We start from the raw sequence: 26,124 nt of genomic DNA, 5'->3' as shown, positions 1-26,124 counted from the left end.
ATCACTCCTGTTTCCCTGGTCTCCGGAAGTGCTCTGAGCTCACCTGGCCTGTGACCAAGCATTTCTGTCTCTGGCACATGACCCTGTTTGGAGTCTCCAAACCCAGCAGATTTCTGCCACTCTGCTCTTTGGAAGATGAAGGTGAGTCTCCTCGAATGTGCCACTTGTGGGGTCCCTGACCCCACAGATCACAGTGGCCTGACCTTGCCACAGATCACAGTTTAAGGTAACCCCAAGATGAGAGCTCACTCTCACTGATGTCATCTCAGTCTGCTACTCCTCCGCCATCTTGACTCCTCCTCTCAGTCACTTTATATTTTTTGATTGAGAGTTACTCCATTTACATATAAAGTAATCATTGGTAAGTAAGGAGTTATTCTTTCCATTTCAGTGTTTTCTATCTTATAGCTTTTTTATCCCTCTTTTTCTCCCTTGCGCTCTTCCTTTGTGTTTCACTGATTTTTGTATACACGTGTGTATGAGACATACTTTGATGCCTTTGTCATTTTTTTGTATCTTTCATATACTCTATATTTGTGGTTCTCATAGAGCTGACTTTGAACATCTTACAATTATAATAATATATTTGAAGCTAATAGCAACTTCAGCTGCTCTAATCTTCAAGGTTTTTTTACCTTTTTTTTTTTACTTCTTTTACTTCTTTTTTTTTACTTCTTTTACTTTTTTTTTTACTTTTACTTCTTCCCTCTCTACACTTAATGATTGATCTCACATTTACACCTTTTTTTTATATTTTGCATACATTGACACGTCTTATAGTTAAAATGTTTTTACACTTTTTATCTTTTAACTTTTATACAAGAATGACAAGTGATGTATGCCCCACCATGACAGTATTGTATTCTATATTTGTTTATATATCCACCCTTATTAATAAGATTTATATTTTCATATGCTTTTATATTGCTGTTTAGAGTCCTTTCATTTCACCTTGAAGGACTCCCTTTAGCATTTCCTGTAATGTAGATCTACTAGTGATAAGCTTCCCCAGCTTTAGTTTATTTGGCAAAGTCTATATCTGTCCGTTTTTAAAAGACAGTTTTGCCAGGTTTCGTTTGGCAGACTTTTTTTTCTTTTAGTTTTGAGCACTTTGAATATATCATCCCAGTCCCTCTGGCCTTGAAGATTTCTGGCAAGAAATTCATTGATAGCCTGATAGGGACTCCTTTTATGTGGTGAGTCACTTTTTTTTTTTTTTTTTTTCCTGCTCTCAGTTTTCTCTATCTTTGACTTTTCACAATTTGATTATGTGTCTTGGTGTGGACTTCTTTGAGTTCTTTCTTGTGGCAGTTTTTTGGGCTTCTTAAATCTGGTTGTACATTTTTTCCCCTAAATTTGTGAAATTTTCAGTCATTAATGTCTTTCTTTTTCAATACAGCAATAAATGTTTATCTTCATTCGAACTGAAAGAATCAAATAAGAAAATACTTAAATAATAAAAGTTAAAATTCTCATGTTTATTAAGTCATCATATCTTCAAGTAAGGATTCTATCCCTCTCTCTCTTCTTCTGATAGTCCCCTAATGCATATATTGATTCATTTCATAATGTCTTATAAGTTCCTTAGGCTTTCCTCACTCTTTTTCAATCTTTTTTTTCTTTTTAATCCTCTAACTCAATAATTTCAAAGAAACCTGTCTTTGAGTTTGCTTATTTCTTTCTTCTGCTTGATCAAATCTTTTGATGAATCCCTCTAGTAATTTTCTCAATTTAGTTTTGTATCTTCAGCTCCAAAACTTCTTGGTGATTCTTTATTGTTTTTTCTCTTTGTTGATATTCTCATTTTCTTCATGCTTCATTTTCCTGAACTCATTCAGGATCTTCGTGACAGCTTTTTAAAAATTCTTTTGTCGGGTACTTCAATTTCTTTAGGGTTGGTTGCTGGAGATTTATTCTGTCCCTTTGATTTTTTTCCTGTACCTTTTTAAATTCATAATGGGATCTACACATTTGAAAAAACAGACATCTCTCCCAGTCTTTATGGACTTGTTCTGTATAAGAAAGGACCTTCATCAATCAGCCCAGCTGTCCTGATCTCAACAACCAGATTTAAGAAGCCCAAAGTCGCCCAGCCCAGAGTCTGGGAACCTCTCAAACCTTTATGTGGATACATCTTCTGTGGACTGGTGTGTGTAAATTCCCCATTATAAGAATTTGCCAGTTTCTTTTTTCAGGCAGTCGTAGTACTTTGCTCCCTCTGGTCTGTCTACATTTCTGCAGTTTCTCTGGAGTTGCCACAAGCTACCCAGTTCTCTTTTGTTCTCAGCAGCCCCAGAGTTCTTAGGATATATGGGTCATGTCAAAGTTCCAAGTCAGGCAAAATAGAAACCCGGCCCTCCAGAAGTCCATAGAAAACCCAGAATATTGGAAGCATGTTCTACTCTTCTCCACTCCACCCCCTTGCTCTGGCCCCAGTAAGAGGCCACAAAATCATATCAGCCTCAGTCTGCTACATCAGTGGTCCTCTGGAACAGCAAAATACCAGCCAGCCATCTTTTGTTTTCAGTGATGGCCAGACATCTACATAGTAAGATGTCCTGTCAGTACTCCAAGACAGAAGAAACAAACTTATTCTTCAGTCAGCCCCCTGAAAAGCCATTATTTTGGATGCACAGTTCAACTCTTTCCATTGTGAGGGAGAAGTCAGAAGTTAAGGAGGTTTCACCCACCCTTCCCAGTGAGCTGCAGGACATGTTTATGGTGAGTAAGTGCATGCTAGTCTAAAACTTTGTCTTTGTTCTCAGTAGCCACCAACCTGGAACACTTTCTTATAGCACTTAGATTCAGGCAAGACAAAAGCTAGTCCCTTGGGCAGGCCCTGAAAAGTCTGCACTTAGTATATATGTTTCAGTCTTCTATTTCCCTCCCCAGAATGAAACTGGGAGCTGGATGTTTTCTTCCAGTTATGCTTCACTGAGTCTGGGGGGAAACTTTGGCCAGTGTCACAGATTTTCCTACCATCTTCGATACAGCTGGTTTCATATTCACCTAGGGTAAAAGTGCTTCTTAACTCAATCTACTCATTTCTCACAGAAGCATTTGGTTTGTGTATTGTTGTTGAATTAGTGTTTCCCTAAGAGAAGAAATATCTGGAGCTTTTTATTTGGCCATCTTGCTGATTGGTATACTGAATTTTCTAGATATTTCATTTCCTTGTGATTCCATTCCCCCAGATTACATTAAATTTCCTTACAGACAAGAATAATCCCATATCCTTTTTTTTTCTGGGTATTTCCACTTTCCTATATAACTGTGCTCACAGGGTAGCAACTCAGTTCATTGATTGTTTCAATAAAGTTCACTTCCTTCTTTGACAAAGTAAGGAGATACTATTTTGAGAACATTCCCTAACCTAAAAAGCCTTAAGAATCAAAGATTTAACTGTAAAGTATGGGACCAGTGAGGATTTCATTACTATTTATCAAATGTTAAAAAAAGAAAAACAAACAAACAAACAAAAAACCTCTTTGTTTAAGCTACTTGATATTAATCTCGTAAGAAATTCAAGAACTTCCATATAAGCACTACTCAGCACTCAATACTATATATACTAAATATAGAAAGCTATATTAGAATTAAAGCCATATTAATATTCTTTTTTGAGTGGTATCCAGTGACAACCTCCCATATGCTGAATCTAGCAAAACAGCAAGGTTCTATGGCAGCATAAAGTGGAAGAGGCCTAGAAAATAAATAAGAAACTGTAAAAAAAACAAAATAGTATTAAGTTTCTTGAATAAAGTGATTTGTAACAAACTTACATTAAACCACCTATTTGTAAGACACTGCTGTGGACTCTAAGAGAATCCCAAGATGACCATTTTGGAGGTCCTGTCCTAAAGGGATAAAAATATAAAAGAGACTCTAAGATCACAGATTATTATACTATTGGAGGGGAGGAGAGAGAAAGAGATCTTCTAACTGCAAAGAGATGAAGGATTGAGATATATACTTGTTCTGCCTTTTGATCCCCTTTGATTTAATGCCTCTAAATTTTTAGAAATTTTAGACAAATCATATGTAAGAAGTTATTTAAATAATCCTTCTTCCCAAACACCTTCGCCAACATCTCTTATTCATCCCTATTCTAAGACTTGATGTTTTCTGATTTTGAATTTGTCTGCATACATTTCAGAAAATATTAAAAACAAAAATTTGGCATCAACACCCAAAAGTCAATTCATTTCAATTATAAGTCATCATATTCTTGGCTAAAGACAAGTACACTCCAATAGTTATCTTAAGTAAAAAGTACATTAGAGTTACCTTCCTATTAACATAAAAGTTATTTAATTTCAGACATATTTAAGGCTGTAAAACTAAACATTGAATCAAGATACCATTACAGAAATGCAGGTAGACTCCAGTGTCCAAATTCAAATTAAAACAGAATTAAAAAGAGATAAAGCAGCTTCTTATCTGTCTCCACTTCTGGTTTTTAGAAGTTTCTTCCCTTTTGCCTCTCTTATTTTATTCCCACATTTTATAAAAGAGCAACTATATTCTTCCTTTAAAGAGAAAACTCTGAGAGGAAAGGGAATGTTCATTTCACCTAGTCATTTGTGGAGTCCTTTTCCCTCAGTCACCATTCATATTCTTCATTATCTTGATGATTCCTCCTTGATTATCCATGTCTGTTCTCTGTGGTTTTATCTTGTAAGATCATATCTTGATGTCAGACTCTATTCTCCATAGTCTGATTCACAAGAAGTTATTAGAAAAGACTTATTTTAAAGACCTGTCTCCTTAGGAATGATTATACACACAAAAGGCAGCTCTTGGATAATTAAGAGTCTGGGGATAGAGGACGTCAACCATTTTAATGGTTATCTATGTGCAGTCAACGGCAGCAGCTTTTTCAGACATTTCAGGACTCTAGCTAAGCTTGAGCCTCAGATCAGAAGAAATACAAGAGCCATCTACTTCATTGTTTGGGTGTTTTTTAATGGTCTAATAAATCATAGATAACTGTATAGACTTCCCCTCAGATCTGCCTACTGCTGACAGAAGAAGAGGATATTCTTCCATCCTCTATCAGTTTTGTGCTAAAACAGCACACTTGTCAAAGCTGTGAGAGGGTTTGCTGTTCCAGGTGTGTGATCAATACACAAAGATGTCAGAGATCCTCGGTGAGAGAGGGTCACGGCCTTGGAAGCGCTGAGTCTGCAAGTTTGTGATAGATCCCAGATTGCATTAGCAGTGAGTCACATACCTTAAATGATAAAAGGAATTCTGCAATAGTTTGTTAGAATAATTAGTATAAATGGGCTAACATATGAGAAAGGATGTGAAAACAAACAGACATATTCCTGTGCTGCATGCGTACTCAATACACCTTGAGACTTCTGCACCACGATGCCCAAAGTTAGTCATCCTCTGGATAACTACATAGCTGAATCTTTTATAGGATACATATACATAAAATTAAGAATGCCTTCAGGAGCAGAACTCGAGTCACTAAAAAAGAACAAGAGCTCAAATAATAGAGTTAGTTTGATCTATTATGGGTCGTGGAGATGCTTTGAATGTTCCTAGAATTGAACACGCATCTGTTCCCTAAAAGCACATTTGCATCAAACCAGAACGTATTAGTGTAAACATTAAGTGGCATTACTAAGCATTTCCGAGCCTCTCCTCCCCTTAGAGCCCTAATTTAATTATTTGGCCCTAGTTTTAGAATTCTTGCAATGATAAGTTTTCCAATTTAGTGTATCTGTAATGTCAATGTAAATATTTTTCAGCTATCAGTTTGGAGTGCTTGAATGTGTTTTGGGGATAAGGACATCAGAGACATAAAATGCAGAAATGCTGCTGCATGCACCTTTCATATGCCAAAAGCCCTGAAGATCAGGGTGTCATTACCGGTTCATCCAGAATTCTTTTGTAACTCATAAATTCCTGTTGGGGAAGCTACATTTTATATACATATAAATGATGAAAATTCAATTTTTATGTTATTGAAGGGTAGGAAGAAAGATTAAGTCACAGTTTACTTTGTGCCAGTGGTTATATTGTCATTCTGGTCAGTGAGTAAACTCTGTTTCCAAGTAAGGTCATATTCTGAGCTACTGAGTGTTACAACATCCACATATGAATTTGGGGGAACACAATTCAGTCCCTAACAATAGTTAATTAACAGGCTCTATTTTCTTTCTCTGCCATTTGGTGATATTCACATTAAAATGCAAACACTTGAGTTCCAAAATACATTTCAGAGTAATAAATCAGCAAGTTTTTTTGAATGCTCTTTATTTTTTACTGTTTTATTAGATATTGTGAGAGATATAAAAGAAATGTAAAATAAGGGCCCTTTTCAAAAGTAACTTATCCTACTATTTAGTAGAGGTGACAAAAGTAAGCAACAATTACAACCTGTTTTACACAGAAAAGTACATTAAAACATGCATTATAGAACAGAGCATTCTAAGTCTTTGTCATATAATCTGCCCATACCTTATAAGATGTTTTCTTGGTGTGGTTTTTCCTATAGGTACATTTTGAATCAATGTTTCTTGGCCATATCCCAGCGAATATTAAGATCCATAAGAAAGCAGGTCACATTTATGGCTTCAAAGGCTGCATTCAAGAGCTTCAAGTAAACAACAAAGAATTCTTCATCGCTGATGACGCACTGCGTGGAAAGAACATTGAGAACTGTCATTTCCCATGGTGTGCTCACCATCTATGCCACAACAATGGCACCTGCATCAGGTTAGTTTTAGTCTGTTGCTCTCCACCCTATATTCCATGATTCCAGGTACTTAAACAGAAACCAGTAGCATTTTCACCTGGTGATAAAAAAGAAAGGTATGGATTTCTAAGTTTAAAATGCATCACCTAGGTCATGCACACATGTGGTGAATACTCGTTTGTTTGTTCAAAGAAATTTATATATTGTGACTTCAATGTCAAGAAGTACCTGACCTCTGAAAATAACTAGGTGACTGGACCTGGTTTTGGCAATTTCAAATAACGTGTTTGGCAATTTCAGACGGATCCAAACATAATTTTACTAATGGGCTCTGCTTTGGGGATATATGAATGACAGATTTTTATTCACTGATAATGGTTTTGATGCATTCATTTTTATTGTGATTTTCTTTTTTTTGCTTCATCTTCGGAAAACAAAAGATCTACTTAGATCTCTGAGATTAAAGATGGAGAAGAATGCTTACATCAGCTTCTTTTTATTTGCAATCTTTATGTCAAGGAGGAAAAAGCCTATATACCTTATTTTTCTTGAAATAAAGATTCATCTTGCCTATAAGCTGAAGAAGATTTTAATGAAAATTACTCTCTGCTCCACTAAAATGTCTTAGGTTAATCAACCCTGAGGGAGTCTCATTTGGACAGTATAGAACATATTCCCAAATTTCTTTAGTCCTCTGAGAAATCTTTATTTCAGGGCTACAAATAATGACAGAGAGGATGCTAAAACACATACAGATTATATAAATTCAAGTCAAGGAAAAATTGACCAAATTTCACAGGAAATATCTTAATTAATTCACCTCAGCATTTCTAAGGGGCAAGCTATCAAGTAGTTAATAACTTCACAAAAGTAAATTTCTATATGCGTAGTGTTGGAAGGAGAAAAATTTTATCAATAGAGTAGGATAAGAAATTGGAGGCAGAGACGAGCTCTGAAAATAATCACTGGAATAGGAAATGAAAAATGAGAAAGAACCAAATGGCAAAGACAAGGAACAGAGGAATGGACAGGTATGATAAAGTCAAGATGATATATTTACCAAACAATCACAGACTAACCTAATAAATTTGAAGAAAAAGTGTGGTTTAGTGGAAAAAAAGAATGTCAGCTCTTGGAGTGTCTAAAACCGTTTGCTTCTGATTAACTGTCCAGGTCTGTGCCTTGACTTACACATTTGTAAAATAACAACAGCAATATGGACCTATTTTGTGTAGGAAAAATATAACAGATGAAGTTTTTTTTTTTTTTAAAGATTTTTATTTATTTGACAGAGAGAGATCACAAGTAGGCAGAGAGGCAGGCAGAGAGAGAGGAGGAAGCAGGCTCCCTGCTGAGCAGAGAGTCCAATTCAGGGATCGATCCCAGAACCCTGAGATCATGACCTGAGCCGAAGGCAGCGGCTTAACCCACTGAGCCACCCAGGCGCCCCCAACAGGTGAAGTTTTAAAGGACTTTAAATAGTGAACTTTGAGTTTGACTGAAGATATCTTCCCTGGCCATGGTTATTTTTCTAAAGGAATCAAAACCAAGGCCTTATTTAATAAATATTCTGCTTTATCATGAACTCACCAAAGGCAATTTTTTTTAAAGATATAATAAGACAAAAATTACCCAACACGATAAACTTCAGAACCTTGAAGGAAAATGAATTTTTGTGTAATCAAGTGAAATAGAAACGGGAAAAATGCTTCTCCTACAGAGTTTCTAATGTCTGAAATATTTGTATCTTTCAGCCTAAATAAATATTGTCAATGAGGCTTTACCAGTGATATAATTATAAAAGTGACAGCAATTATGTTTTCTCCCTTTCTATATGTGGTAAGCAGACTCTAACATAGTCCTCATCATCCCCTCTTCTTAAGTGTAGGTAGGATCTGTGATTTCCTTTTAACCAATAGAATAATCAGTACCATACAGCGATGAGATGTCACTCCCCTGATTAGGTTACATAAGATTGTTGGCTGCATCTTGCAAGGAGACTCTCTCTTGCTGATTTTGATAAAGCACGAAGCAATTTGGGGAAGGTCCATGTAACATGGCTCTGGGAACAGCCTCCAGCCAACCACCAGCAAGGAGCTGAGGGTGGTCTCTAGCTGACAGCCAGTAAATACTGAAGCCTTCAGTTCTACAACTGCTAGAAATTAAATTTTACCAACAACAAAGTGAGCTTGGGAGTAGGTCCTTCCCCTGTTGAAACTTGAATAAGACTCCAACCTGAACAACACTGTGATTGAAGCTTGTGAGACTTATACAGAGGATGAGTTAAGCCTTACCCAAACTCTTAACTCACAAAAACAATAAAATAATAAATGTGTGTTGTTTTAAGCTGCTAATTTTGTGGTAACTTTGCTATGCAATAGAAAACAAATACACTCAAATTTTCTGTATAAGTGTCCACATCACCAACTCGGAGAAATAAGAGTTAGTTTTACTTTATAACAATAACTGTCTGAGATACTGTTAGCCAAATACAAGTTAAATAAAATAAAGCTCTTATTTTCATAAATTTGAGAACCTCATATTACTTCCGGTTTTATTTTTTATTTAATATGTATTTGAAAATGAAAGTAAAGATAATTATTCTAGAAAGATAAATATAATACTCCTAGGCTGATATATACCTTATTTGTTTATTCTCTTAGATTTATTTCAACAAACATCACCTAAGGACCAAATAAGGGCTAAGGAGTATGTGAAACAAAGATGTACATTTGAGACACCATGCTGCACATAGAAGCTTTCACTCTAGTATGGAAGCTTTATCAACTTGTTAAGCCTTAGAGTGAATTTTCCCACCCAAAAAAAGAAAAAAATATATATATATATAGTCTTCTGTTATATACATTATTCTGGCCTTCCCTATCCCTTCCTCAATCTTTCAACCTCTCAACCCTACTCCAGGGAAATCCACTCAAATGTCAACTGATTCTGGCAATCACTATTTAAGGTCTTCCAGATTTTATGTGCCTTTTATTGTTAGTGAAATGGAGACTTGCTGTCTGTTACCCAACAAATAAAACACTTCCTCACATTCTATGAACAACATGATTTCTATCTTGATTGCCAGTGCTGAACTGCCAAAACAACTCTTTGCCTTATTGTATCCAGGACATGCTGGTACGTGGCAACCATGATTTCCATTCCAGCATCTCTTTATGCACACCAATACCATAATAACACTAGAGGTGGCTAGTTCCAAAATGACAACAAAAATAGACCTCTCTGGTGATGCAACATGGGTGGTGAAGAGGGTAGGAGAAGAATAAATGAAACAAGATGGGATTGGGAGGGAGACAAACCATAAATGACTCTCAATCTCACAAAACAAACTGAGGGTTGCTGGGAGGAAGGGGGTTGGGAGAAGGGGGGTGGGGTTATGGACATTGGGGAGGGTATGTGCTATGGTGAGTGCTGTGAAGTGTGTAAACTTGGCGATTCACAGACCTGTACCCCTGGGGATAAAAATATATTATATGTTTATAAAAAATAAAAAATTTAAAAAAAAATAGACTTCTCAGAGGATCATAAGAACAGCCCCTAGGAGGTCAAAAGTTTAACGTAAGAAGAGCACAGATAGCTATAGGACTACAGGGAGGATGATCAGAACCAGAATGGTATCTTCACTCTTCCTTGTCCTGTCTAAAAACACCCTTACCCAACCATAATAGAGCATTCTAGCAGTGCATGCAGCAACTCATAGGGAGAGCTAGAGTATGTACTGAAGGAGGACTCCCAATGAGGCCTTGAGCAGTTTCAGTCCACAGAGAAGAACACAGACCAAAGAAGTACGTCACAAAGAACCATGACCAACTCCCTGCCCTCAGCAGATACATACCCATACTTGGAATGCATGGAACAGTGTAAAGTTTTCCAACCAAGAAACCTGGGAAAACTCTACTACTGAGCCATATCTTGACTTGGACAAAATGGATCTGAACTAGCTTATGCCTTCGGCAGCTCACTTCCCATCTGTGTTTTTGGCTAAAGCCAAAGGTTATTTTCTTCGCCATGCTACTGCATCGTAAAATGGATCTCTCCAAGATCTTCCAAATTTTCTTCCAACCCTTCTCACACTTCGGGCCTGTCAGTGTGCTGTCTGACTTGATCTCACTCCTGAGCCTACTTACTCAGGCAGACTTCTAAACTCTCCTCTTCTTTTCTCCTGGTTTCCTGTTTGTTTGGTTTATACATATTTATTTATATTACTATATAAATGTAATATATATGCAAATATATATGATGGAGGAGAATGTAAAATCAACATGAAAAATTGGGGGCACCTAGGTGGCTCAGTCAGTTAAGCATCTGCCTTCAAATCAGATCATGATCCCAGGGTCTGCTCAGCAGGAGTCTGTATCTCCCTCTCCCTCTGCTGCTCCCCCTGCTTGTGCTCTCTCACTCACTCTCTCTCTCTCTCTCTCTCAAATAAAATCTTTTCAAAACGTCAGCATGAATTTGAAAACATGAAACTTCAAAAATTAAATACCTGTTGAGGGCTGGAACTGATGAGATACTTTGACCCCCAAGGTGTATGGGCTCACTTTGGATTATTCTAATGGGAAAAAGCTGAATAATTAGCATAGCTCATGGTGATTTGCCTTCTGAAACTGAGGTCATCATGAGTCTGGGTTTGCTTTCCATGGTTTTGTGGCACTAGCAACTAACCATTCTTAGAAATGAAATACAAATTATTCTTATGGATAGGGAATATCGATGTTTGAGCAAATCAATAAACAGATTTTATGCTTATAATGATTTCTAACTAGGACCCTATAAATTGCCAACCTGGTAAGAAGAACCATTCTTAATCTTTTGCCTCGCTGAGTCTCTGGGATGGGACAACCAGGGAAAACTCAGATTTTCAGAATCTTCAGAAATCATCAAACCTTGTACCTCATTTACAATGTCCTTCACTCATCCTTCTTCACTCCTGTCTTTCTGGTGTGTCTTTTTTTTTTTTTTTTTTCATGTTTGTCACATTGTAGTCAATTAAAAATCTGGTTTGAGCCCACCACCAGCAGCTCCTTTTAGCAAACTGAAGTGAAGAAGTGACTTTGAATCCTGGCTTGGTTACTTAATAAATATGTGAACTTGGCAAGTTAGCCAATCTTTTGGAACCTCATTTACCTCAGCTAGAAAATGGGGATCATTTCTGTATCAAGCAGGATTCCTTCCTTTGCAAATGCTAGGAAACTCATCCCAAACAGAATTTATTGGCTCACATTATGTGGGACGTCTGTGGATTCCTATTCTAGGCATCTTTCGATTCATGACTTAAAGGCCATTCTAGGACCCAATTTCTTACACGCTCTTTCGATTCTTTAGCTTTGACTCCATTCTCAGACCTCGGGTGGTAGCAAAATGGCTATAGGTGCTCAATCTTCTACACCCCTTAGGTTTTCTCTCTTCTCCTGTTATCCCAGAAGAGGAGATTGGATTCAAGACAGCTTTCAAAATAGCAGAACAATTTAAATAAGGTATATTAATATTTAGCCTTTGTGGATCCAAAAAGAATGGGCAACGTGACCTGATAGAATTCTTTTTTTGGTCTAAAAGTTGTTGTTGTTGTTGTTTCCAAGTTATAGACCATCTGTGTTCAGAATAAAAGAGTCGTTATTACAAAGACAAGAAGTAAGCTTTTTACCTCTCAGCTTTCCTGTCTCAAGATATAAAGACACTAATTTTTTTAATGCCACAACATGTATGCATGGTAGCTTTACTTGAAAATGCAAATAATTTCTCATCACAGTTTAATTGTTCTAGTCCTGGGACTTTCATCTAAAGATTAGGAAATGCCTCCTAATGAAGTACATAAGAATCATAAGAGAGAAAAACTTTCAGTACACACACACACACACGCACACACACACATGTAATCTAATCCATGTCTCCTGGGAATGCATACCCACTTCTTCCAATATGTAAAGAATAATAGTGGTTTAGCAGGAGATAACCCTTAAAGAAGTATACTCTAAAGTATACTCTAAAGAAGAGTAGGATGGTAAGTGAACAAACATTTAGTACCATAGAGCTACACATTAGGGTTCATGAAATAAACCCTACTTATAGCTATTTATAAACAAAATTGTCACTAATTTTAGTAGCATAGTTGATACAATTTACCATTATTAAATGCTGTCTCCACATTGTCTATGAAGGTAAGCTGCCTATAAGAAGACAGATTTCATGTTGAAAAGTATTAAGAGGAGTAACACTTCAACAGCTTTACTGAGCAAATGTCATTCTGCCCTGAGTATCATCACATGTTTCTGGATAGTATCCAACCTTTTTCCATTTTGTTATAAATCTGTGCTAGAATTTTCAGACCCCTGTGGATTTCAGAGAAATCCAAATTGCATGTAGTGAAATTCAGTTTAGAAAAGTGGTACAGAAGGGTTATTCTGAGTATCCAAATCTCTATGGACTTTGAACAAGTTGTTTCCAAAAGGGCATACGTAGGAAGGTTAGCAAATTAAACAGATAATATTTAAATCACTTTCTCCTTTCCATGCCAGATGTTTTAAAATAGGTTAAATAATAATGAAAAAGGAGTTCAGGTTTGGAAATATAAACTATACAACAATCTCACTGAGAATGTATGTCACTGACATTAGAGTAAATAATTATTGTGACATGAGTTTTAGACTTAGTCTTTATTTTACCAGGTGTTAAGCCTATATGAATATATTTTATCATGCACTGAAAGTCAATAATCCCCATATGTAAATGAATGTGCTTTCTGGGCCTCTAATTGTTCTCATAGCTTTTACTCATCACTAATCAATGCTACCTTCCATGTGATAGGGCGGGGGTCAGCAAACATTTTTATAAAGGTCCAAATAGCAAATACTTCAGACGTTGCATCACAGCTTTTTGACTCTGCTATTTTAACACTAAAGTAGCCATTGACAATGTGTAAAAGAATGGACATGGCTGTATTCCAGTAAAACCTTATTTACGAAAATAGGTGACTGGCAGGATTTAGCCCAAGGGCCATAGTTTGCAGACTCTAGGACAGCAGATGGATAAAATAGCTTTATTCAATTCATTGACCAAGAAAATCCAACTCAATTTAATTTTCAATGTTAAGCAGTGTTTAGATGGATAAATAGATAGGAGAGAGAGAGAACGTGAGAGACAGAGGGGGATTATAAAGTATTGACTCTTGCAGTTATAGAGGCTAGGAAATCCACAATCTGTCCACCTGCTAGCTAGAAACCCAAGAAAGTCAGTGATGTAGATGCCAGTCTGAGTCTGAAAGCTTGAGAACTAGGAGCGTTGATACCAGGAGATGACTGATGTCACAGCTCAACAGTCAGATAGAGAGCAAATTTGACTTTCTTCCACTTGTTTTCTATTCAGATCCCCAAAGGATTGGATGATGCCCACCCAAGTTGGAAAGGGTCATAAGCTTTATGAGGTGTAGAAACACCCTCACAGATATACCCAGAAATATTGTTTAACCAGCATCCTGTGACCCAGTCAAGTTGACACATAAAATTAACTACACCAAATAATCTAAAAAAAAAAATTTGTATTTCTTAACATTAGGAAACTTTCATTGTTCTCATTGTCCCATGTGAATAGAGGTAAAAGTTTATTTCTTTCATTCTTTTCTTTCAATCCATGTTTTCTCATTTCATAGACATCTTTTTTGACATTGTCTGATAAAAAGAAGTTTTTGAGATTTCTGAGGTAGTTTTCAAATCATTTAGCACTTCAAAATGAGGTAGGAGCTGTAAATTGAATTTGAAATTGCGACGGTAACAACCATTAGAGTATAAAAGATTAGTGTATCGTGTCTTAGCTTTTCCATTTGTTCTGTAATGAGTGGCAACGCCCCCATAAAATGTTTGCTTGTCTTCATTGTCATTTCATTGTGGCATGTAGCTAGGCATCACCTGCTGAGATCTTTTAGTTATAACTCTATATCCAGGCCAGATTACCCCTAATCTAGCTCAGCAGTGTACCCTCATCTTTTGAATATCAAGGGGAAAAAAGAGCCTAGTTCAGATCAATTTCTAACCACACATTTAGACTAATAACATCTTCAAACATTTAATCCTTCATTTTAGTTGCTACACTTTCCGTCTGCAGTCAACATTCTTGAAATTGTACTCAGGATCTCTGTTTCATGTACTAATTTGTATTTGGTTAGATTAGCTTGCTACGAACATCCAAACATCTCAATTGGAGGAGGTAGCCCCTATTGCTAGAAATAAGGGTGAAAAAGAAAATATCCAACCAGGTTTCAGATAAAAATTTAAAATTGTATGTGGTTTTCCCCATTTCTCTCATTGTTTTAGTTAATTGAGCATTTAAGATATTTACCTGTATATCCTTTCATTAAAAGCAGTTTAAACTTTATAGGGGCAAATATAAAAAGTTTCAATTTTCTTTTGTCACTGACATCAAACATCTGTAGGATCTCTCTTTACTTTCTCTTAATGGAATATCATGCAGGTTCCAGAACCTGCTATTCATATTGACATATTAAAAGCATGGCTCAGCCTACTTTAGTTTAAACTTCCACTTTATACCTACTTTGGTGGTTCCAGGCCCTTCCCAGTTGGATAGTCCTCCAGTTCATGAACTGAATGGAGAAAGATATATTCTTCCTGATGCTTTTCTTTCTATCTTTTGCTTCTAGTTTCTCCAGATTTGGGGCTGTCTTAGGGCAGAGGGATTTTATTGAACAAGATTCAAAGGTTTTCTTCTTAACTGGTACCATTTTGGTTTTGCATATTCTCCCTGCAACAGAAGCTCCATGCTAGATCTCTTGATACATGCACGTGTCAGTCTTCACCAAGCCCTGCACAAGGGGCCACACCATGGCCCCAGTTGCCTGAGGGAGGAAAAGTTATCTGACTTGCTTCTCCCAGCCTTCTACTTCACAACTCCTTACCTGCTGGTGTCTCCTTACCCAGTAACAGAGCTGGTTTACTCTGGAGCTAATGAAGCTTAAGAGGCCCCCACCTTACACATGTCCTTCTGAGACCTGGGAGTTGCTAGAAATTGCAGTAGATTGTTATAGTTCTCTTTCAGAGGGCAAACTATGTTGGTAGTCAAAAGTCATTTCCATGTAAGCATTTCCTGTGAAGAACCTGAAGAGATTTCAGAGAAAGAGGCCTAAATCTCTAAGCTTACTTGTAATTCACCAAGATTTCTTTTCTCATTGTAAATAAATACTCAATTTTATGCACAATTCTGTCTGTGCTTTTAAACCCTTTTTTGTTATAAAGGACCAAAAGTCATATAAGCTGTGGGCCCTACAAAATCTTGACTCACCTCTGCCCAAAAAGCAATCTTCTTTGGCAGGGTCCTGGAAAGAAACTCAAGGCCAATGCCAAAAGTCAGTTTTCAAAGAGTTATAAACCTGACTTTCACAAAAGTACACAATGAACACATGACAAATTTATTTATTTATTTCATTAATGAAGGAATGAGCACGATGGTTAAAGCTGGTTCAAAGAGAATTCAAGAGACTGAGAACATATAATCACTAAATGAATGCCAAAATAAGATTACTAGATTTGAGACGAAACTGGTTAGCACCCTACAAGGGAATAAAATGTAATTTTTGTGGTTTTCTTTTCTACCATTTTATACTCATTTGCTTCTCCAGCAGACAAAAATCTACAAGTTAGTATGTAATTTCAGAGTCTGGGCCTAATCATTAGTAAATAGTGAGCCAAAGAAAAGTGCATTCTTCCAGAGGATTACATAATCTTTAAACAAACCTGTTAAATAATACGCTAGAAGGATATTAATAGAACTTGCTGTTGTCCCTTTGTCTTCTTTCTAAGCTTTGAACTTTGTCTGAATACCAGTCACCTTCTGCATTACCAGGAGATGGAAGTCCCAGATACTCAGTTATATCCCTCTGCTTTCCTTAATGTTTAACAGGCTGGAGGTAATCATAAGCAAAAAAGTACTCAGAAAAATAGGCCCATTAAAGTCTCCCATTTTGTGAAAAGCAAATATACCAGTGCCATTATTAGGAGGAAAAAAGAAAAACACAGGCACGTTTTAGTGTTCCATATTACTTAGACAAAATGTATGCATCACAACAAAATATTTTGGTAACTTTTTAGTTTTTTCTCCTGCAATATCCATGTTTAGAAGTTATTTTAATCCAAGTCTGTTTGGTTAAATGAGATTTGTGTGTCTTTAAGACCATCCATCCATCCCTTCTTTCACACCACAAGCATTTGTGGAGAACACCTTTTATGTTAAGCAGTGTGCTGCATGGGATTTACAAAGACTAATAAGCCATGGAATCTTTTTTCTACATACTCTTTTGCTTATGGTAATCTCAGGTTTGTAAAACATTAAGGGCTGCAGAATAAAATGTAGTGGGTTTTTTTTTCGTTTATGCATACAAAGTGCAGTCTTAGTTTAAAACAGCCTAGATTTCACAGCCCATTGTTTATCTTTTTTATCTCATTTCTTTCCCCCATTCTACAAGTGTCAGGTATTGTGAAAATGGATTGATGTGGGGTCATTTATTCTTGCTTGGAGAGTGTGACTGAAGCTGCAGGGGTTTTAGTTGCTTATAAAAGTGGATCACATATTTGGAAAGCATAACTCTTACCAATGTAAGTGTCACAGGGTTCTTGGTAAAGTACAAATGCAGTTTAAATTGATTTTCTAACCACTTTTATTACTGCCATCCTTGAGTGCAGCAACAAGGGTTGAGCATTTGTTTTTACAGGGCAGAAAGCATTTAGGTCCTCTACAAATCAGAGTTTCATTAAAGTCGTGATTGCAAATACAATTATATTTAAATGAGAACAAACAAGATTAAATGTGGAAGAAATTGTGTCATTTACACAAAATTTGAAAACTCTCAAAGAGTTAAATGTTTCAAGGTTTGACTAATAGAAAAGCCCAGTATCAAATTCCACACATATTTTTTACATCATATTTATGCAGCAAGGTCAAACAAGTAGGGGGAAAAAAATCTCATCTTCAATTTTCTCTACCCTTAGGTAATAATACATGGAGAACTCATTTACCCTGATTGATCTTCCTGGGCATAAGAGACCTCTCTGGCTTAAATCCCATCTGAAAACTATCTTTCCTTTCCTTTTCTTATAGAATACTAACAGTTTTTTTTTCTCCTCTACTTCAAAGAACAAACAAGCAAAATAGGAGATGCTAGTATGTTTTCCTTGCAAAAACTATTCATTAATGGGTTTTTAGGAGGGAATTATATACTAAAATCAGTTTGTTTTCTAACTAGAAATAAGTATTATTGTTTTGAATCTACATGGCTCACCACTTACAGATTTCATTTTGTACACACACACACACACACACACACACACACAATTGGTAAATTGTCCTAATCATTATGATTTTTACATGTAGTTAGATATGTAACTGTTAAAATTGTGTGAAAATCTTGACAGACAAAATGAAAACAAGCCGAAATGAAAGCTGAAATAAAATGTGAGATATCTAGAATCCCTTGGCTTAGGTTTGCAAAATGCTTAAAACAAGGAGTTTAAATAATTAATTTAGTAAGTAAACAAACCAATCTTTTTGGTTCAGCAGTAGACAAAATTCTTATGCCTTACCTTTTGTTCCTAGCCCATTTGCTGGCATACTATGTGTCTTGGGAAAATTGCTTAACCTTTTATACTAAGAAAATGAAGTAATAATTGTTCCCCCTGCCCTCCTAAATATCAAGTGATTTGGAGCCAAAAGTTAAAACTTGCTAAAGATGTAAGAGTATCAAGACTAGATGGAAAAACACTAGAAAATAAATTTGGTTATTGTTTATTGACATCAAAATGCAATTGTGACTTCAAGCAAGTATTTTCTAAGTAAACACTGCTGATTGTCACTGACCTAACAATTATCAAGTATTGCCTTTGTTTTGGAAAATGGGATAGTGGTATTGCTCTGAGATAATTTTATCTCAAAATGATGTTAATACTTAAAATATCTTTGGAACATAGTTTTAGATTTCAGCTTCACAAATGGGAAAATGAAGTATAAGAGGGTTAAGATATTTGTTCAGGTCAACACTGATAATAGAGACAGGATAAATCATACTCTTCTAGACTTTAAGTAAGTGCTTTCTGTCCTAAGCTTTGCAATATAAATCAACTATTTGCTCCATCACATTAAAAAAGTTAGTTGTCCAAAGTTAGTGATTTGGTAACTATTTTCAGCAGTTCTCTGAACTATACTTAAGGGAATTGTACTCAAGGACTAGGCTCTCTCTAAAAATTATAGTTTTGGGTCTCCTGGGTGGCTCAGTTTTTTTACGCGTCTGACTCATGGTTTCTACTCGGGTCATGACCTCAAGGTTGTGGGATTAAGCTCCATGTGGGCTCCACGCTGAGTGTGGGGTCGGCTTGAGTTTTTTTTCCCCCTCCCTGTCCTTCCCCCTCTGCTCCTTCCCCCTGCTCGCATGCTCTCTCTCTTTCTCTCTCTAAAATAAATAAATGAATAAAATCTCTAAAAAAAAATTATAGTTTCATCGCTTTGGACCAATCTAACAGATAAGAGGTCTCTGTACCTTCTTCTCCTTACTCTTAAATATGCCACTAACCATTTCTAGACTTCACTTTCATCATTTCGGTAAAAAGGGATTAAACTAGACTGAACTTTAAAAACTATTTTTCAAGATCCACTAATAAGTATTCCTCAGGAAAAAAGCTGAGGAGGGGCAAATTTTTCTAAGACAAATTCATAAAATGTCACATGTCCATTCCCTCTTAGAGTTTCACAGTGCATTTCAACATGCTAAGGAATTCCTGTAGAAAATAACCCACTTAACTTTACCTAATAGAAGTTTCTGAACTTAATTCAACCAAATAATATTTTTCCAGGAATAGCTATTAACATCACACTGAACATTTTCTTTCTCAGAAGTAGTCTGAGGAAACGCTGTGCCAGATGAGACAAACAAGGTCCAGTGAGTGCAGTTTTTTTCTGCTTTTCAAAGATTTCCAAAATATAAGAATGTACAACAACTGGGAATATATGCTGAGTTTAGTGTGCTTTAATACTGAGAATCCTTTCTTCACACCTGATAAATTGCCATAAGCTTCAAGTTATTCATTGCTCTCTTTTCAGTCCTAGATTAATAGGACTTATGACAAATACAGATCAAGTTTTATAGAACTGACAGAAAATCATGCCTAAATATTGGAGTTGTGTTGAGGTAGGAAATTATGTGGGCATTAGAACTATGAGGTAAATTTATACCTGAATACTTACCAGACTAGTTTCCTCTCTAGGATTTTTTTTTTTTTTTCCTTCCTCAATCTACCCATCTAGACAGAAATAGAAGTTAAAGCCTCAAACCTGTTCTAGTCCTAAATGTGAGTCACAATATTTATACTCACGATCAGAGAGTGGCAGTTTCTGCTCCCAAGGAGAGAAGGCTGGGTTGAGGAAGAGAGAGTAGAAAGGAAGAATCAAAAGAATAGGGATTAGTGGAAGTGGAAAGAAAAGGACCTTTGTCTTAGGACCAAGACAGAATGAAGGGGACTTGCTGCCTAGCTGACCTTGAACATGAACCACCCACTGTCACATTTGGCAGTCCTTGACACTTGAAATTTCCTTTGAACAGAGAATGAACTACCATACACCTTATTCAAGGAAGTAGACATGAATGGAACCTTGGTCTCCAAAGGAGATGGGACTGCTCTGAGCCACTGGGGACTTCCCCATGAACCAGAACAATAATCTAGGTTCAACTCTCTTATCTGCTCTTCTGTGTAATGTGGGTACACATCCTTTCGGAGTTGGTTTGTTTTTTTTCTCATTTGACTAAAGATCACCCAGACCTTTCTAATTCTAAATATCTAAGCATGTAAAGGCCCTTCCAATGCTATTGCTTGTAGTCTAGAAGTATATCATCTAATTTAAGTATTAAGGGAACTCTAAATGCATGCTGATTTAAATATATTAAGAAATACTTTCTTATTTTATACTCTACCATTGTGTATATTAAACAACTATTTCTGTGCATATAGAAGACAACTGAGAAAATCTTTTAATATTATGGCCAGATGAAGTAAAAATTCAGAGAATGCTAATCTGAGACAAATAACATTGACAGATAAATCATCAGTAACCTGAAACTGGCATAAGAGCTTACTTGGATGTACCCAGAGTGCAGTTCTCCAGAGTTGGGCTTTACTTTCTATTGTCTGATCTGTTTTACAGCTTTATAGAGGGAGAAGTTAACTTGTAGATTTTTGTCAAATGGAGGGAAGAATAATTTCTTTCTAATGGAAGAGTACCCTAAATGTTGCAGTTTATTGCCCTATTGGACATTGACTAGTTTTACATCTAATTGAGCAATCTTAATATTCCTTCTCAAATATTCTTCAAATTAGTTTTGATGTCTTACTGATTCTCTCATTAATGACCGAGTTAAATAAAACCTTGACATGCATTTATAATCTATTGGCATGCATAATTTCACTGGTATAAATTATACTTTATTAAAATTGCTTGTCTACTTTCCTATCCTTCATTATTTTTCTATAAAAGAAAGCAAATTAAAGTGAAGACCAAGTGAGGAAACAGTCACAATGGAGAATAAGAAAGGCAGTGTCAATCCTCTTATCACTTCTCCAGCAGCAATGTTCTTCATCATCCCATAAACTAGCTGTCCTGGGGACCACAGCCAGCTCCTTGGGTATGAGGCCTTGCAGTTGCACAGGGAATCCTGTTCATAAAGGGCCTTCAGTAGAGGGTTAATGGTCTGGTGCCACCGTATCAAAATTCTTGATAAATTATCTTTGATTTTGGCTCTTATTAGTGAAGTGAGATGAAACAACGGGGCTTGTGCCATGGCCTTGGAGTCCTGGAGTCCCACTATCCATAACTCCAGGAAAAGTTCTCAGTCACCTGCTTTCTCAAACCTGCCCCGATAGGGGCCTGGGCATGGGCACAGGAAGAGTTGGGGTCTGGTACATGACATGCCCATGTGCTAACCATAGGTCATGGTCCTGGAGGCCTGCATAGGCCTGCATTCACCCTGTGAGTAGCCTCGTGCCTGAGGAAGTGCAGCATTAACTGGCAAGTAAAGAAAAATAACAGCTTGAGAGAGACTGCTACAGAGAGTAAGAAGCTTTTTTCCACTCTTTGAAGTAGGGACTCTACATCTTCATCTTGACCTGGGTCCCACAAATTATGTAGCTGGCACTGTGGGGGTGAAGAGTAAGGGCTCTCAAAGACACACTGCTTGGTATCCAAGCTTCACACACTTGGAATGACCACTGCAGAGATGCTAACCCAAAAAAGGTGTGAAAGACAAAGTTTTCCATTTATCATTGATCCTCACATCTTTGTTTTATTTTTATCAAAATGATATATCCTCAGAGAACAAAATAAATCCCAATAACTCTGAATGAGATTATTTAAGGATCCATAATAATCCTTTACAGGGAATCCATTACAGGGAATATGCAAAGTATTTATCGGTCTCTATTAGTTAACACAGAAGCCCATAAGGATATTCTTTTTGCCCAGAACTGTGCACTAGAAATGAAATAAACCAAGAAAATCCTCATGCTTGCCTCTAAAACCCAAACTCATAAAAGCCAAGCCAGAAATACCTTAAATTTGTTTTTCTAAAATTTTCATGGATTTTATATTATGAAATTGTTCTCAAACAGGGAAATATTCCTCTCCAGGTCAGTTCAACAAGCATATATAGAGAGCACCTGCTATATGCTAGTCATTTTGCGAGGCATAAAAATAGTGCAGTGAGTAAGTCATAAACCTTATGCTCAAGAAGTTGAAGGGGAATGAGGATACCACAACATAATGTATAAGGGCTGGTATTAAGAACTCTACATATTGATACACTACTAAAAAATGTCACTATGAAACCACAAGCCTAAGTACAACATAAACAGAAGTAGAAGTGGAATATATGAACTTAAGTCCGTATACACTCACATTAAGCTCAATTTTAATATATTGCATTATTAGATAGCAATTACATACTACTTTTATACAACCAAAAGCACATTTAATGTGGTATAGACCTAGTTTTCACATATTCCTACCAAGTTCTCCTGTTTGATTTGCATTACATCTAAAACTGCCAAGTAAGGAAAAAATCCAATGAAATTTCTCACCTGCCTCACATGGCTGACTGGAGACTCAATCGTGGTGAACATCATCCTTTCTGAGCTTGTCTTGGGGAGTTTTTTACTGAAAAGGAAGACTGAAGTTTATCAGGGGTCATCTGGCAGGAGAGATTTTTATTAGAGTTTTGAGAAACCTCTGAAATATTCTGCCTTCACCTTTCTAGCCTTGTAGAACAGGGGACTGCAGATCTCATAGCTAATATTCAAACTAAAATTGGACCACATAGGTATGAGAAATCAACTTGACATCAAAGGTTATCCATCTTCCCACACTTGCTTTTCCTGCTCCAATCTCAATTCCATAGGTGCTCTTATTTTTTAGTTCATTTTTTAGAATAAGAAAAAAAGAATGCTTACACACATACCTCTGCATTTTTTCCTCTATTAGAAGCATCTGGAAATCCAGCTGTGATTCTTTTGTTGTTTCTCAGATATGGGCAAATAAGCCATAAGCAAGACTGCAAAAATAAAGAATTTTATTTGTCCTTGAATGCGGTATGAGCTACTACATCTTTATTTTAAACTAACGCTCTTTTCTAAACTTTGCATCCATAATATTTTTCAGATATTTCTGAGTCTTTTTCAGAGAATATTCCTAGAAAAAGCAGAGAAATGTCAAGCTGAAATAGTCTCAAAGAGCAGATATAAATGTAGAAGATAAGTATAGAAGGCACACACATCTCCATGTTAGAAAAGTTTCTTGTATTATAATTAGTGAAAGCAGAATTTTGAAGTCATAATGTGACAGTAATTCTAATGGCACTTATGACAGTACACTTTTATATAACCTAAAACTAAGCTGCAAAGTCAACCTTATCAAACACTGCTGAGTAATTTTTTAACTTACTCTGTTGCTTAAAACTACGTGGGTCCCTTCACGTAGGGGTAGGTCCCTTCATCTCCCAAATCCTGAGTTTCTTGCCCATGAGATAAAGAAAATATTAATGTCCACTGGACCAACTCCCCAGAACTATAAGGGGCTGAAATAAAACTACGTGTGTGGAAATGCTTTAAACTGCAAAGAACCATCCAAATGCGAGAACATTTTATTATATAAGTGCAAGATGTGGAAAAAGAGCAAATGTAAAGGCTCTTTTTGATTTAAACAAGCAGTTTCTGTACAGCCCATGGGGATTAATTATAGACTGCCCATGTTTCCAAAATATTCACAGATTTATTTAAATAGTGAGCTTCAGAACCAACCAAAACACGTTGAGTTGATCAAAAGTCCAAAAAAAAAATTCCCCAGTCCTGCTTAATAATCACTTGTGGGGCGCCTGGGTGGCTCAGTGGGTTAAGCCTCTGCCTTCGGCTCAGGTCATGATCTCAGGGTCCTGGGATCGAGCCCCACATCTGGCTCTCTGCCCAGCAGGGAGCCTGCTTCCCCCTCTCTCTCTGCCTGCTTCTCTGCCTACTTGTGATCTCTCTCTCTCTCTCTCTCTCTCTGTCAAATAAATAAATAAAATCTTTAAAAAAAAATAATAATCACTTGTGTCAGACTCACAATCATGCTGTTGAGGCAGCTATTCATAACACGTCAAACTTGCGTGATCATTAGGGAACGTTGCCAATGTTATTAGGTCACTGCCCACCTCTCCCTCCCTTCCAGGGAAATCCTACTTTGTGGCTAGAGTTTTTAAAATACATCCTGTTGTCCTTTAACCACATGGACTACCTCTGTACTCTTCTCTGTCAACCTCCTGGGAGGGGGAGGTAGTAAGAAAAATAGCTGACATCATTCATTACTTACACTGTCCTGATTATTCTGTATGTATCACCTCAGTTAGTCCTCCAGGTAATGCCAAAAGGTTCATGCTCTGGTTCTCTCCACTGTGTAAATGGCAAAATTCAGGCACAAAGAAGTTAAACAATATAACCAAGGTCACACCAGTGGTGGAGGTATGTTTAAACCTCAGGCCGGCTCCCTAGGCACTTCTCTACACCATCACCCTCTACTGCACCTATGGTATGTTCCACTGAAATGACTCTTACTGCTATTGCTGTTTTGGGGGACAGCTACCTCTTTTAAGTGCTTTACTGTGTTTTGTGAATGGCACCGAACATTTTATCTCTCATTAGTTGATGTACATTTTTAGTGTAGGCATTACACTAATTTTGTTTTACAAAATAAGAAAACTGAAGTTCAGAGAGCTTAAACAGCTGTTCAAGTTGACACAATAAGGGGCCTAAGTAACTTAACTGGGATTTTAGCCCTAGTGTGATTGAATCCTATATCACATGTCCTTTTCATAATGTTTTGCTAAATCCGCATGATCCTGTCCACATGGTACACATGATATTTTCTGTTACAGCCTCTGTCATCTGGGTCTGAACTACTCCTTTGTAGCTACTGGCAATGAAGGGAAAATTCCAGCTATTCCTCCAGATCTGACAAACACCAAGGCAGGTCCAAAAGCTAAACCATGAAGCTGTCCGTTTTTTTCTTTTCTTTTATTGAAGTCAGGTCAATCAATCCAACCTACAGCCACCACTTTCATCTCCACAAGAAAATGATTTATGCGGTAGTTACAGTTAGAATGAATAAAGGTCCTTACTCACAAATGAGTTGGGATACATTGCCCAGGAGACCTGTTATGTTACCAGTTGTCTCTTAAAAAAAAGAGGACCGTTTGGTAGCTGAGTACTCATTAAAGGGTTAACCTTTCTTGCTTATCAAAAATAAAATGCATTTTGAATTTTTAAACCAGTCTGTTAAAATTGAAAATAACCACTTAAACATACGAATCACAACAGTATATAAATGTTACCTATTAGTTTGGGAAAACGGGGGCAGAAAATCCTACATTTTAACATAAAGGCATCATACTATCTTTTCGGCTGTCAGCTGCTACAATAAAAAGTGGAAAACCATGGAATTAGCTTATGGATAGTAGGCTAACATATACAAAGTAAGAATCGTACTCTACATAGTAAATACAAGAGTAGAAAGGCTCTTGTTAGACCAAAAGCATTCTGCTCTCACAGGCAAGGTGAAGTTAAGTATATACCCTGAAGCCATTTAAAAAAAAAAAAAAAAAAAAGCCAACATGATTTCTGGCCTCAGTCAAATCTTTTAAGTGGAACCAAAAACAGGTAAGAGGAGTATAAACTGGCTTTCTCCATTAGGAAGGTCCGTGAGGCTCAGCAAAGCAAAAGCACGATGTCTTCACCATGGTGGAAAGATTGTTTTTATTTTAGAAACCTGGCAGTCTCCGTTGGCATAATATGACAGCAATTGCCTCACCTTATTGGCTGTTTTCT

General features: G+C 36.7%; 1 protein-coding gene across 1 annotated transcript in view; it reads left to right on the top strand.

Annotated features, from left to right (window-relative positions):
* Positions 1 to 26,124, top strand: part of EYS (eyes shut homolog) — a 1,683,276-nt gene that overhangs the window by 1,477,919 nt on the left and 179,233 nt on the right. Inside the window, 1 exon segment of the mRNA XM_059179314.1 lies at positions 6,512 to 6,732. Coding sequence (XP_059035297.1) covers positions 6,512 to 6,732 — 221 coding nt within the window.

Source organism: Mustela lutreola, chromosome 6 (assembly GCF_030435805.1).
Source record: "Mustela lutreola isolate mMusLut2 chromosome 6, mMusLut2.pri, whole genome shotgun sequence".
In the NCBI taxonomy this organism is placed as follows: Eukaryota; Metazoa; Chordata; class Mammalia; order Carnivora; family Mustelidae; genus Mustela; species Mustela lutreola.
The sequence above is the reverse complement of the archived record's forward strand: the minus strand, read 5'-3'. Positions and strand labels throughout refer to the sequence as shown.